The 14,778-nt window shown below is 35.1% G+C and overlaps 2 protein-coding genes across 3 annotated transcripts; both read left to right on the top strand.

Moving 5' to 3' along the window:
• The first annotated feature begins 6,317 nt into the window (after window positions 1-6,317).
• On the top strand, window positions 6,318-9,531 carry LOC121748435 (very-long-chain aldehyde decarbonylase CER3-like). Of its 2 annotated transcripts, none has more exons than XM_042142795.1 (10): window positions 6,318-6,502; window positions 6,606-6,853; window positions 6,959-7,191; window positions 7,291-7,510; window positions 7,881-8,265; window positions 8,336-8,443; window positions 8,515-8,721; window positions 8,788-8,898; window positions 8,963-9,136; window positions 9,219-9,531. In XM_042142795.1, exons 1-10 carry the CDS (start codon window positions 6,452-6,454, stop codon window positions 9,375-9,377), a joined length of 1,896 nt encoding a protein of 631 aa, XP_041998729.1. In that variant the 5' UTR covers window positions 6,318-6,451; the 3' UTR covers window positions 9,378-9,531. The 2 variants fall into 2 exon arrangements, with proteins under 2 accessions (XP_041998729.1, XP_041998728.1); XM_042142794.1 differs by having other exon boundaries at window positions 6,321-6,502; window positions 9,207-9,531.
• A 2,243-nt stretch (window positions 9,532-11,774) lies between these two features.
• On the top strand, window positions 11,775-13,042 carry LOC121747103 (transcription factor IBH1-like 1). Its single transcript, XM_042141088.1, has 2 exons — window positions 11,775-11,913; window positions 12,352-13,042. Exon 2 carries the CDS (start codon window positions 12,353-12,355, stop codon window positions 12,905-12,907), a length of 555 nt encoding a protein of 184 aa, XP_041997022.1. The 5' UTR covers window positions 11,775-11,913; window position 12,352; the 3' UTR covers window positions 12,908-13,042.
• Window positions 13,043-14,778: the final 1,736 nt, after the last annotated feature.

The raw sequence follows: 14,778 nt of genomic DNA, 5'->3' as shown, positions 1-14,778 counted from the left end.
CTACCCGGCAAAACTATCATTCTATCGGCTGAAAGTATCATTCTAACCGGTAAAACTATCATTTTATCAGTTTTTTATGTCATTTTGTCACGTTAAAGTATCATTTTATCAGCTTATATGCAATTTCTTCAGCTAAACTATCATTTTTATAAGGTTACTGTCATTTTATCCGCTTAGATTATCATTTTATCAGGTAAAAGTATCATTTTATTAAACAAAAATGTCATTTTATACACCAAAAATACCTATCATTCTATCGGCTGAAAGTATCATTCTACCCAGCTAAACTATCATTCTATCGGCTGAAAGTATCATTCTAACCGGCAAAACTATCATTTTATGCAGTAAACCTAACATTTATAAGCTAAAAGTATCATTTTATCAACTCAGAGTATCATTCTATCTGGAAAAACTATCATTTTTATAAGGTTTCTGTAATTTTATCCGCTTAGATTATCCATTTATCAGGTAAAAGTATCATTTTATTAAAAAAAATGTCATTTTATACACCAAAAATACCTATCATTCTATCGGCTGAAAGTATCATTCTACCCGGCAAAACTATCATTCTATCGGCTGAAAGTATCATTCTATCCGGCAAAACTATCATTTTATGCAGTAAACCTAACATTTATAAGCTAAAAGTATCATTTTATCAACTCAGAGTATCATTCTATCCGGCAAAACTATCATTCTATGCAATAAACCTATCATTTTATCATTTTATCAGTCAGTCAAAAGTATCATTTTATCAACTCAGAGTATCATTCTATCCTGCAAAACTATCATTCTATGCAATAAACCTATCATTTTATCATTTTATCAGTCAGTCAAAAGTATCATTTTATCAACTCAGAGTATCATTCTATCCGGCAAAACTATCATTCTATGCAATAAACCTATCATTTTATCATTTTATCAGTCAGTCAAAAGTATCATTTTATCAACTCAGAGTATCATTCTATCCGGCAAAACTATCATTCTATGCAATAAACCTATCATTTTATCATTTTATCAATCAGTTAAAAGTATCATTTTATCAACTCAGAGTATCATTCTATCCGGCAAAACTATCATTCTATGCAATAAACCTATCATTTTATCATTTTACGTGATATTTGGCGAAATTCAGAAATTAAATGAGGGAAATGACAGTTTTACCCCGTGCTTTTTTTATGAAGTAAATCTAAGTTTGAATCTCAAAACTATCATTCTATGCAATAAACCTATCATTTTATCATTTTACGTGATATTTGGCAAAATTCAGAAATTAAATGAGAGAAATGACAGTTTTACCCCCGCGCTTTTTTTTATGAAGTAAATCTAAGTTTGAATCTCAACCGCATGATTAGAAATATGTGTGATCCAGATTTGGTTATAGGGTTATTACGATATTTAGGGGTTATCATATGATCACGACTCTATATATATATATATATATATATATATATATATATATATATATATATAAGTTTTAAATGATTTGTGAGTGGAGTGAGTTAGTGGAATGTGAAACTTCTTTACCATTTATAGTAATTATAAACCGGGACTCCTATTCGCGGACGAACCAAAATAGAAAAATGAGACTCCTATTCGCGGACCGAGGGAATAAAACATTAGCATAGCACATGTGCAATACACCAATAAAATAGTTCAATTATTAAAGTACTAATAAAGAATTGAACTTTGCTCTAAAAAGAAACAAAAGTCAGAGAAGATCTCACCTAAAGTAAACTTATTTTACTAGTAAGTATAAAGTTATGGTCATAAATTAAACACTAATTATCAAGTTTTAATTATGACATAGACCGCGTTTGAGCATTAAATGTATTCTTACCGAAAGCTGGAACATTTGGGGCTGCACATGAGTTTGTAATTTAATATCTCATTTAATATTTGAGGGAACATCATTTTAGGTCCATGAACTTTGCCAAAGTATCATTTTAGGTCCGTAAACTTTGAAAATCTTATTTTAGGTCCGTGAACTTTGAGTTAGTATCATTTTAGGTCCTTTTTACTATTTCCAAGTTTTTTTGGACGAAAATACCCTCAATACCTTAAAATATATATATTTTTAATAAATTTATCATATACTCATATTTTTTATAAATATCTTTACAATATATTTTTATCAAATTTTCTAAATATAATTTGACCTTAAATATTATCACTTAATTTTGTGACATGCAAGTAAAATTGCTTCTTCAATTTTTTATATTAATTTTTTTAAAAATTGAATAAAGTACTTTTCTTTAATAATAAAAAAATTGAATAAAGATCTTTTTATAAATATATTTACAATATATTTTTGACAAATTTTCTAAATATAATTTGACCTTCAATATTATAATTTAATTTTGTGACATGCAAGAAAAGATCTTTATTCAATTTTTTATTATTAGAGAAAAGTTATTTATTCGATTTTAAAAAAATTAATATAAAAAATTGAAGAAGCAATTTTACTTGCATGTCACAAAATTAAGTGATAATATTTAAGGTCAAATTATATTTAGAAAATTTGACAAAAATATATTGTAAAGATATTTATAAAAAAATATGAGTATATGATAAATTTATTAAAAATATATATATTTTAAGGTATTGAGGGTATTTTCGTCCAAAAAACTTGGAAATAGTAAAAAGGACCTAAAATGAAACTAACTCAAAGTTCACGGACCTAAAATAAGATTTTCAAAGTTCACGGACCTAAAATGATACTTTGGCAAAGTTCATAGACTTAAAATGATGTTCCCTCTTAATATTTTCATCATACAGTACATTTGTTAAAAGGACACATCTTGGTCATCCTTACGCGTTTATTTTTAAAAATCGGATCATTTATTATTTAATACTCTGTATAGTATAATATAATTAGCAGTAGGAAAAAGTTATTACATAAAATATTTTTATTACTACATTGAACTATATTAATTTTAAGTATATATATTGTGGACAACCATTTTTCTCATATAAGGAGAGAGAAAACAACCCATGGACTAGCTGTCTGACTACTGTTGAGAAATTAAATGTTCAAGAAAAAGCAAAAAAAAAAAATCTTAGAAAAATGAATATATAGTATAATCAAATTACTCCGGTATAATAGGGCAGTGGGCCGCTCACACAACTTTTTTTTAATACTATGAATTTAACGTACTTTAACTCTCAAATATAGTAAAAGTTTATTAAGTTATACAAGTAATATTGTTAAATAAATCTAGCATATTTCACATTTTAAATTTTATTTTATTCAAAAAAATTACCTTATGTAAACCACCATATTATTACTACTAGTACTATTTAGCATCACTCATATTATCATATACTACCGTGGAGGGAAATGCTCAAACAAGATGTTCAAAAATCATAGCCCAACCAACATATCAAATCTCTATAGGTATAAAAATAGTTATAATGTAGTCGTTTACATAAGATTTATTTGGTTAACTATTTCGATAAAAACCATTTAAGAATAATAGCGTGAGACTAATGCAATGATTTTAAATACTTGCATAAAATAGTTTATGATGATAGTATATAATATAAGGGCTGTTTTAGTAAATTCATTTACCGCCGAATGTTTCTCTCCTTCTCACCTCACCCAACCTATCTTAGACTCTCACTATATCTCTTTCGAAAATGAATTAGCGTCATCAACTATTTGAAATGTATTTTAGCGCAACTATTAGTATATTTTAACACAAATGAAACATGAATATGGTAGTTATTTTGAAGTTTGATTCATTGTGTGCTGAAAGTATGCTCAGATATTTACATATTCCATTTTCTATGTAAATTTATTGGTGCGAAAGTATACAATTAAGATTAAATTTGAATACTAAAAATGCCCTATAATTTGATAGTATTTTTTTTATATAGAATCAAAATGCTCAAATTATCGAGACTAGTGAGCAAAGGTTCAACACAACACCAAACAAGACTCTTTAATTTGATATATAGCAAAAGAATATTATAATTCAAAGAATGATACTACTATTTACTAAAGTGTTGAGATATTTTATGTGAGATGAACTAGACACATTCAAATTTCACAGGGCTGGCAATTTTTGACACGACACGAACCGGCACGAAAATAATGGGTTTGGGTCAGAGCTTATTGGGTTCGTGTCCTTATCGGGTCGACCCGTTAAGGACACGAAAATTTCGTGTCGTGTTCGTGTCGTCTTCGTGTCGGGTTCGTGTTATCCGTTAACAATACGTGTTCGTGTCGTGTCCATGTCGTGTTCGTGTTATCCGTTAACAAATAATATTTTAATATTATTAATTCTTATTATTTTCATTTTTAATAGGTTTAACCGTTATCAGGTCGTGTTGTTATCGAGTCGTTATCATGTCATCTCGTGTACGTGTTGTTATCGTGACGTGTTGACCCGAATTGGTTCGTGTCGTTAATGGGTTCGTGTCGTGTTCGTGTCGTGTTCGTGTCTGAGGGTTTCGTGTCGTGTTCGTGTTCGTGTTTGAGGTTTTCTTAACGGGTCGTGTTCGTGTTTGTTGTTATCGTGTTCGTGTCGTTATCGTGTCGACACGATAACGACCCGACACGCACGATTTGCCACCCCTAAAATTTCATATTAAAAATCGAACCAAACCATCAGTACGATATATTTCAACATAATAATAAATCATACTTGGGCACAACACAAATTTCATAAATGCGCTCAACCTCTCTAAGAGCATCTCCAATGCCGGCGTCAAAATCGCGACGCCGATTTTTCGCCGACGCCGGTTCTGACGCCGAACCATTGGAACCGGCGTCGGCGAAATCGGCGTCAAAATCGGCGTGGCCATGCCGATTCGCACGATGACGCCTGTTCCGACGCCGATCCTCACGGTGCCATTGTAGGCCCCCTATTCGGCGTCAAACCGGCGTCAGGTTTTAAAAATTTTTTATTTTTTTTTTCGAAAACACCTACTGGAACTGCTACGTTGTGCTCAACGAGTCGGAGAAATTCCGGGCAGGCGTCGACGCTGGCTGGCCGAAGAGGCAGAAACTGAACTATACCGGAGATTATAGCGGCAGCAGCGGTGGTTCGACAGACCTCCCCGAGACAGCCCAGGAGGTCCCGACTCCTCGTTCGTTCGGTCGCCGACCTCGCCCGGTTGGCCAAAGGCGGGCGCATCAGGTTGCGAGGGGGGGCACCCCGAGTTCCCAGGGGGTCCATTCGACATCCCCCCTCGGCAGGTTTACCGAGGAGCTCAAATTCTTCGCGCGCCAACAAACACGCGCTCAAATGGTGAAGACCTTAGCCGACTTTCAAGCGGCGGTGGACCCCGAGGTGAAGGATTTTATTCGTGTATTGCTCCAGAGCCAGCGTGAAGAATTTGAGGCGATGAGGAGGGACACCGGCGGGAATAGCCGCGGCGTAGGTGGCGACGGAGGCGGCGGCGACGACGGTGAAGAAGCGCTGGGCGACGACGGAGACGAGGACGGCGGCGAGGAGTGATTTTGTTTTACTTTTTTAAATTAATGTACTTTTTAATTTTTGTACTCTTTTTAAAACTATTGTACTTTTTTTTAAAAATTAATGTACTTTTTAAGTTTTAATATTATTATTCGAATTTTCCGTATTTGTCTCGTAAATTAAATTCCGTATGTTGATACGAGTGTAAATTAAATTATATAATTGTTATTAGTGATGTGGATAGGTAGTGTGAAGGCTATGTGAGGGCTATTTGATGTCCAGCTGATGTGGCAGGAGAATTGTAGTGCTGATGATGTGGCAGTGTGAAGACTATGTGAGGGCTATTTGACGTCCAGTCTTACCGGAGATGCTCTAAGATAAGTAGTAGAAAAAAAGCTAGATTTCGACTAGAGCGTTGCTATAACCAGATTTAAGACAATACGCAGCAGGACCATGTGCCGTGTTTGGGCTATGATCAAATCAAGCTAGTGTGCTAGGTAGCTCAATACATATATTTCAGTCCAACTGTGTAATAAATAGCCACACACATGACATAGATATATAATAATTTAAATTGGTATTAAATGTATTGATACATGTCCATCTATATTTTTCATATAAATCACCAAGCACTAGACAGCCAAACCTAACTCTCCTCAACTACCTACCCATTCTTACCCTAGTTAGTAAAGTAGTCCATAAATTCACTGCAACATCAAGAATTTCTTTGCGTGTTGAAATTCTTGATCTCTAATCAAGATTGATAACCGCTAAGGACAATGATTGATAGAGACAAATAATTAGGAGTCCTTTTAACTCTAACGAATAGTGATTGTCTTAATTAATTACTTATTTAATTCCCTAATCCTCAGCTGCAAAAAAATCTTTATATAACTTGCTCACTGTAGAGGAATAAATGCTTCTCTATATACATACTATTTCTCCTCTCCACTTTCAAAAATTCTTCTTTCTTTTCTCAAAGCATTCTTTAAAGATTTTATGTTAGTTTTTTAGACAACATTCTTAAAGAGATGGCTGCACCTTTCTATGCTTGGCCATGGGAGTTCTTGGGCAGTTACAAGGTAGGGAGTAGTACTAATTTTCTTTGGATTTTTCTGCTGGGATTTCATGATAAACTATTAAGCACTCATTTGTCCTCTTTTGGGGTGTTTTTTGTAACTGCAGTATGCTCTTTATGTGATTTTTGTTGCAAAAGACATGTACACAAGATTCCAACAAGATAGGATCAAAGATTCTTGGATTCTTGATACCTTAAAAGATTCTTGGATTCTTCACATCCTCATCTTGTCCATGCTTAGGCTTATTATGTACCAATCATGGACTTCTTACAGCAACATGCTGTTTCTGACTCGAAATAGCCGTATTATAAAGAAGGGAGTTGATTTCAAGCAGATTGACAAAGAATGGCACTGGTCAGCCCCCCTCTTCAAGATACCTCTTTTTTTGTTTCAAGATGCCTCTTTTCTATATCAAGATACCTCTTTTTTACCCAAGTTTTAATTTTTTGTATTAACCAGGGATAATTTTATTTTACTACAAGCTATGGTAGCAAATTTGGTGCTATCCATGTTTCCAACAATAGGAGAACATCATGTTAGTAACAAAAGTGGGTTCATAACAACCACACTATTTCACATAGCAATTTCAGAGCCAGTTTTCTACACCATACACAAATGCTTCCATGGAGACTATCTCTTCTCTCACTACCACTCTCTCCACCACTCTTCTGCTGTGCCACAAGCCTACACTGGTAAATCTTTGTGGTAAAATGTAGATTTTTTTAACCCAAATTTGTTCATTTCAAGAATTGTATAATACTACTTACTAATTAACATGATGTTTGTTATAGCTGGACATGCCACATTCTTGGAGCATCTGCTGCTGATGACGGTGATCGGGATACCGATAATCGGGACATTCTTGGTTGGATATGGATCTCTGAGTTTGATATATTGCTATGTTTTAACTTTTGATTTGCTGAGATGTTTAGGCCATTCAAATGTGGAAATCATTCCTTATCAGATCTTTGAAGCCATCCCATTTCTCAAATATATCATCCTTACTCCAACGTAAGACTATACTTCCAATTTAATTCCTCCAGTTTGAATTTTGTTTTAGAGGACAATTTGCATACTATTCTCTTTTGGTTTTATCTTCTAATCTAGAGGTTAAGGCTTTGGTGTTAAGATAACAGAGTTTAGTGTCATTTTCTTGTTGGGGCAAGTGGTTAAATGCATTTAATGAAGGAGCCTCAGCTAATCTTTTTGTAGAAACCAATGTCAGTGATTCCCTTTTGCTCTCATTTTCAATTGGTTAGACTCCAATAAATGTCATAAAGTTTCCACACTTTTTCAATAATATAGGGAGGGTAGATGTATTTACTTATTTTGGTGTTTTCCCTTTTCAATTTACATGTAAAATTTTAACAACAAACTGCAGGTATCACAGCCTCCATCATGCTGAGATGGACACAAACTATTGCCTCTTCATGCCACTATTTGATGCATTAGGCAACACCTTGAACAGAAAATCATGGAAAATGCACAAGAGAAACTGTCTGAATTCAGGGAAAAATGGGAGGGTGCCCGATTTCGTGTTCCTAGCACACGTAGTGGACGTGTCTTCCTCTCTGCACGCCCCCTTCGTGAACAGATCAGCAGCATCCATGCCTTACTACACAAGATTCTATACAATCCCATTCCTGCCTGTAGCATTCTTGGTGATGCTTGCAATGTGGGTCAAGTCTAGAACATTCTTGATCTCCTTCTACAACATCCGCGGCCGCCTCCACCAGACCTGGGCTGTACCGCGCTTTGGCTTCCAGGTTTACTCTCCAAACAATATGATCAACTTATGTAATGTGTTTGATTTTGATCCAATTGTTATGGATGCAGTATTTCTTACCGTTTGCTGCGAAAGGGATCAATAAGCACATCGAAGAGGCGATTCTCAGAGCAGACAGATTGGGAGTTAAAGTGATAAGCCTTGCTGCCTTGAATAAGGTCCTCAAAATCTCAACTAGTTCCATGATGTAATAGCGGTAAGGTAACATTGATTAGAATTTAATATGCAGAATGAGGCTTTGAATGGGGGCGGGACATTGTTTGTGAACAAGCATCCGAACCTCAGGGTGCGAGTGGTTCATGGGAATACGCTAACAGCAGGCGTGATCCTGAATGAGATCCCCGAGCATGTGTGTGAGGTTTTCTTGACAGGAGCCACTTCTAAGCTGGGGAGAGCCATTGCTCTTTACCTCTGCAGGAAGAAGGTCCGAGTTCTGGTAAGGGCGTTCCATTACAATTTACAAATATAGATTCATAACATAACATTAACATTTCCTTGCTAGATGCTAACTCTATCGACCGAGAGATTCAAGAACATTCAGGAAGAGGCGCCGGCCGACTGCACAAAATTCCTAGTCCAGATCACAAAGTACCAAGCTGCACAGAACTGCAAGGTTACATAAAATGATTTTATGATTAGGAATGGGATTTAGGAGATAAATAATTGTATAAATGCAGACATGGATAGTAGGGAAGTGGATAACGCCAAGGGAGCAAATGTTCGCGCCGAGTGGGACCCACTTCCATCAGTTTGTGGTCCCACCGATCCTCCAGTTCCGGAGAGACTGCACCTACGGTGATCTGGCGGCCATGAAGATGCCCGACGACGTGCAAGGCTTTGGATCATGCGAGGTACTACTACTAATAGTTCAAACAATTTTTTTAAAGTGGCGGCGGAATTTGACTGACTGACTGAGTGTAGTATACGATGGAGAGAGGAGTGGTTCATGCTTGTCATGCGGGCGGAGTGGTGCATGCGTTGGAAGGGTGGGCCCACCATGAGGTTGGAGCCATCGATGTCAACAGAATTGATTTGGTGTGGAAAACTGCCATCAAACACGGACTCAAGCCTGTTTCAGCTCTTTCAGTTTAGGACCCACCCACCACACTATCTTATCTATTTTTATTTTTATTTTTATTTTTATTTTTATTTTTATTTTTATTTTGTATTACTTCCATCGCAATTACGTTCAACTGTATTCACCCATTCATATTCATATATTGGATTGGAATATTATCTTGCTCAATCATCCAGGAATTAGGTTTATTTACTGGATTGTAGGTTGTTGCAACCCAATAAGTACTTTTTATTACTACTACACTAGACTTTTACAATCATTCGAAAATCTAATCAGGATCTCTGGATTTCTGATTGAAATCCAGTTTTTTATATTTCTAATAATTCAAACATACTAGTATCACATTTCATAATTTCATCAATTCAAGATTTCAATCTACATGTATCTTTAAACATTAATGCGATATTAGTTTTAACATGCTTTAACATCATTTCGTCACAATTCTCAGTAACAAAATTGTCTATATATCAGTTTAAATCAATACTGCCGTTTTCGTTTTCCGTTTTGAACCGCAACCGTCATCTCAAGCTAGCATTATTCAATTGAATTTCACAAATATCATTGATTTTTTTAGTTCACTATCACTATGTATTTGTCTATGCATGTGAAGTTGTATATTCTTATTTCTTGGAAAGCCATGCCATGATTTTGCCATGAGGTGTTGATATTGTGCAAAATATATAACACTGGAAATAATGATACCAGTAAATTTTACTATCAAAAAAGAAGTTGGAAAGGAAGGAATCATTGAAATATATGTCAAGCTTTCAGATTTGAGTAGTACATGTTTGCTTGTGCACAATAAGTTAAATATACCAAACCTTTCCATATTTGTCAGGCCGATTGACCACCATTTTTTTCAAAAATAATTTGTTACAAGATAATTAAAATTACTGAGGACTTTGTTCGTGCGTTATATTATAAATTATAGTAGTATTATTATACTTCATTCGCTTTTAAAAACAGAGACTTTTGGGACAACGCGAGTTTTTATGCTAAACTAGTAAAATACTATGAGAGAAAAAAAGAAAAGAATAATGAAATAGTGTCAGTGGATAGTGAACCTAAATCTAACTGTTTAGATCCGGTCTTAGTTAAATTCTACGCAAAGGTAATTCCACATTTCCACTAGTATAAAGAGCTCCTATATATGTCCAAGTCCAACACTCTGTGTGTCTCTAACGCACATTAGTTTGACAATCACAGCTCACTAGGCCTAATAGAATTTCAAAATGTGCATGTGATTACTTCTCAAAATCAATGCCCTTATAAATTATAATATACCTATATTTATATATGTGGGGCCGCTATTTCATCCTCCTGTTCTTCCCCATGTTTCACGTATCCTGCCATTTTACGTAAAATTATTAATTATTTTGTGGCAATCCTTAATTTGACTCATTCTACGTAATAAAAGTCTAAAAAGTGGTTGGATTAGTACATCGTCAATATCTAATTTCATGATTTCATCCCATCCGTACGACGTTTCATTTAATTCGTTACTAATGGCCACTGGTGATTTATTAGTACATGTATATATATTGATAAACTAAAAATAAGAGAGGATAATAACCATATCACAAGAGGGTTACATACTTACACTTAGATCATTGAAATTAATCACAAGATATTCATGATCCATTCTTCAGTCCACTGTCACTTCAACGGAACTGTACCTTTTAACGAGTTTAAATATTTTTAAACTTGTGTCATGAAGTTAATGAATTAATCAATCTGTTTAGTTAAAATATTAACTACTAATCTTCACGCTGTGCAATAGTATTATTGAACTTTAACGCTTGATTTTGTTGTTGCTGTTTCTGCAGCTCCTAATCTCTATCTAGCTAGATTTATAGTACTATTATTCTTTAGATCATCCACAAATTCCGATCCATTCCAAAGGGACGTGCACGAGGTGTTGCAAACGTTTCGTCCCCCGCCCTCCTCCTCGACCAATTAGAATCCAGCGTGAAGCCCACTCGTGGGTGTCGTCTTGCGATTACTCCACCCACAAACGCACTCAATCTAATCGAACACATTTGTTTTGAGTTAATTGCTAACCAAAGAAAGTATAAGCATATTCCACCAAATTCTTGTTCCACTATAATATCATGCATTTTCATTTACATGTTGCCATAATTTGTTGCAGACATTTTGGTAGTTATTGGCGCTTTCAATATCTACCCTATCTCATAGGTAAGCTGTAAATACAGTCATGACGATCGGCTTTGATAAGCTTACAAAATTTTGTTCTCTTTTATATATATTCCAGTCGTATCACAAACATTTGTTAGGTTCACATTGCATCATGGGATGAATAGACTTATTAATAATCGCTGTCCTATAATAAATCCCAAATATAATTTGAATATATATTTCCTTTTTAGGGTTTTTGATAGGCGGGCCATCAACTTCCATGTGCTTCCATGTGCTGTGTCTTTCTCGCTCTGCCCCACCACCACCTCTTCTTTCTTCACATAAATAGGCTTCATGCAAGTTCTCCTCCTTCTCATTCCTCTCTTTAACTGGTTTCTAGTCAACAAAAGCAAGGTTGGTGATTCATATTTCTTTCCCATCATCATGTACAAAATGTTCATCATTTTTTCATTTTTCTCAGATTTGAGCATAGACCATTAGCTACGTTTTTTATTTTCTTGAAACCCGTTAAGCAAATCTCCCATTTTATAATCCAATCTTGATTCGAGGAAGTGAAGAACATTAGCTGCGTTAAACTAAATTTTCTTGAAACCCTTTATGCGAATTTCCCATTTTCTTGAAACAAATATCAATCTTGATTTATGCATGGTTTTTTTAGTGGGAGTATTTTTTATTTCTTGAAACCCTATAAGCAAATCTCCCATTTCCTTGAATAAAAATTCAATCTTGATGTGAGCAAGTGAATAGCGTTGGCCACTTTTCAAAATTTTCTTGAAATCAAATCTCCCATTTTCTTGAAGATAAATAAAAATTCAATCTTTTTGTACGCAGAATGCAGAAGTCATTGTCATCATCATTAATGGTGAAGCAAGAATTCTTCACCAAATGGAAAAAGGGACTGAAAATATACAGCGCCTTCAACAAGGAGATGACGATCATGGAAAGGAAGAGGGCGATCAAGCTCTCCGCTGACGTGGCGATAGCCGCCACCCGAAGCTCCACCACGCAGTGGAGCAGGGCCGTCGTGGCCGACGTCTCTTCTTTCGCCGCCGGCGCCGCAAGAATCGCGGCGGAGGAGATCCTGGGGCGGAAACTGTCGACGGAGAGGAGGACGGCCCTCTCCAGCAAGAAGATCATGAGGAGGAGGAGGCGCAAGGCAGCGGCGCGGGGAGCTGTGAGTTCCAGCGCCGCCGCGGTTGCAAAGAAAGTGGCTTGGAATCGGAGGCGCGTGCTTAAAAGGCTGATACCTGGTTGGAAGAAATTGGATGAGATTTCTTTGATTAAAGAAACCCTAGATTATATTGCTTCTTTGCAAGTGCAGGTTGATGTAATGAGACATCTTGCAAATGCTGCTGAGACCTTGCATCATCAACAAATCTTGTTCTAATAATAATAAAATATATAGTACTGTTTGTTATCTATTTCCAGTTTCTTGTTTTTTTAGAATAGATTATGACGAAGAAAAGATCATGTAACTCTTTGGAAAGAGAGCAATATTTAGTTTATAGAATTAAGTTCAGAAGTTGGGGTGTAGAGTCGAGTTCTATTTCAAAATTTTAGTGTATGAGATTTCTTGAGCAAGGGTACAGCACGACTTACTATAATTGGTAGTTAAAATGCACTATTTCATATAATCTGAGAAAAATGCTCCACGTCAAAAAATATACTTGTTAGGTATCGGTGGTGCACACCTGAACTCCACACTAGTATGATATTGTCTAAGCCCTCACGGTTTTACTTCTGGGATACTCCCCAAAAAGCCTCATACTAATGGAGTTGGAGTAGCCCATTTATATGCTTGCAACTCTTGTTCATTCTCCAATGGGGGAATTGTTTGCCCTCACAATACTAGTATGAAAATTAAAGTAAAGGAAATGTCAATTATTGTATGAAATGTAGAAATTCAAGAAAATCTACGAGAAATATGTGGAAAGGTGTGACTAAAAGAGGTATTTGATGATGCATCTGTCCTTTCGGTTGCTGTAACCACCAACGAGTTCATGAAGCATGCTGATGATGAGATTGAGGACATGTTCTTTAGTCTTTCGTCTGCCAAGACCGAACCTTTGGCCTTTTGGTTGTTCGTAATCGTTATTGGCTTATATATAGACGTGAGCTTTGAAAGAGAAAAATAGATTCCAAAAAAGCAGTCTCTCTCTCTCAAAAACGCTTGTCTCTCGTGTTCACACGTCACTTAGCATTTTTAGGAGCATAGTTTGCTTGATTCTTGGAATTCCGTCAAGTTATAGTTAGAGTACTACTTGTATGAGATTTTTTTCATATTTCCAACCAAATATTCGTGAGAAGTCATCACGAAAGTACCTATGAAGGTGTATAAGTGAGAAGTATCTGTAAGAGCGATTCCAATAGAAGAAAGAGAAAAAATTGGAAAAGAACAATTGAGGACAAGAGTATTTTAAACAATTTGACAAAAGAAACATATTTTACTAAAGATACAACTTACAAGCTAGGTAATTTTAAATTTTCACACGATACAAGATAGGGCATTATAAATTTTAACATACAACTTGTACGGTTTGTTTTACCATAAGCCCATATTTTTTTTCATGCTTTAGGCAATCTCCAACAATTTACACCAAGCTCAAACCCATTTTTCCAGTTCCGTCACATCAAACAGTAATTCTACTCCAACCATTTATACCAAACTCAAAACTCAAAAGAATATTCCATATTCACCTACTTTTTTACTTTTTCAATTTTAACTACATATTTATTTAAATTACACATTCACCCCATAACATTTTGTCAATAATTTTCCAAATATAATTAAATAATTTGATATAATTATTTATAATATATATATATATATATATATTAAATATATTATGCATTCAATAAAATATACACTAACTTCAAATTATAATACATCAAACGTACTATAATAACATTCAAGCATAAACCAAAATACATTCAAAGACATCATGATTATACATAACTTAAAATACATTCAAAGAAATCATGATTATATAAAACATAGGACAACACATAAAAAGTAGCTAAAATTCAAGATTGCGTATTTGAGAAATTTTCCCACAAATGATCAACTAATGCATTTCGAAGTTCTCTTGAAATCGAACATCTTCATTTGTCGTCATCTCAACTTCTGGTTGTGGTGCGTGTCTAGCAACTTCGATTGGAGAACTCAGGTCACGCTCATCTTCAACTATCATGTTATGCAAAATTATACATGCAATCATTATGTCACGCAACACTTCTTTATCCCAATACCGCACTGGT

The sequence above is a fragment of the Salvia splendens genome, chromosome 9 (assembly GCF_004379255.2).
Source record: "Salvia splendens isolate huo1 chromosome 9, SspV2, whole genome shotgun sequence".
Taxonomy (NCBI): Eukaryota; Viridiplantae; Streptophyta; class Magnoliopsida; order Lamiales; family Lamiaceae; genus Salvia; species Salvia splendens.
This window is presented reverse-complemented; position numbering and strand designations above follow the sequence as displayed.

Coding starts and splice junctions, on each gene's coding strand:
- LOC121747103 (XM_042141088.1), top strand. CDS start 12,353: ATGCAGAAGTCATTGTCATCATCATTAATGGTGAAGCAAGAATTCTTC.
- LOC121748435 (XM_042142794.1), top strand. CDS start 6,452: ATGGCTGCACCTTTCTATGCTTGGCCATGGGAGTTCTTGGGCAGTTAC. Junction 6,854..6,958: donor ATTGACAAAGAATGGCACTG/GTCAGCCCCCCT, acceptor TGTATTAACCAG/GGATAATTTTATTTTACTAC. Junction 8,722..8,787: donor GGAAGAAGGTCCGAGTTCTG/GTAAGGGCGTTC, acceptor TTTCCTTGCTAG/ATGCTAACTCTATCGACCGA.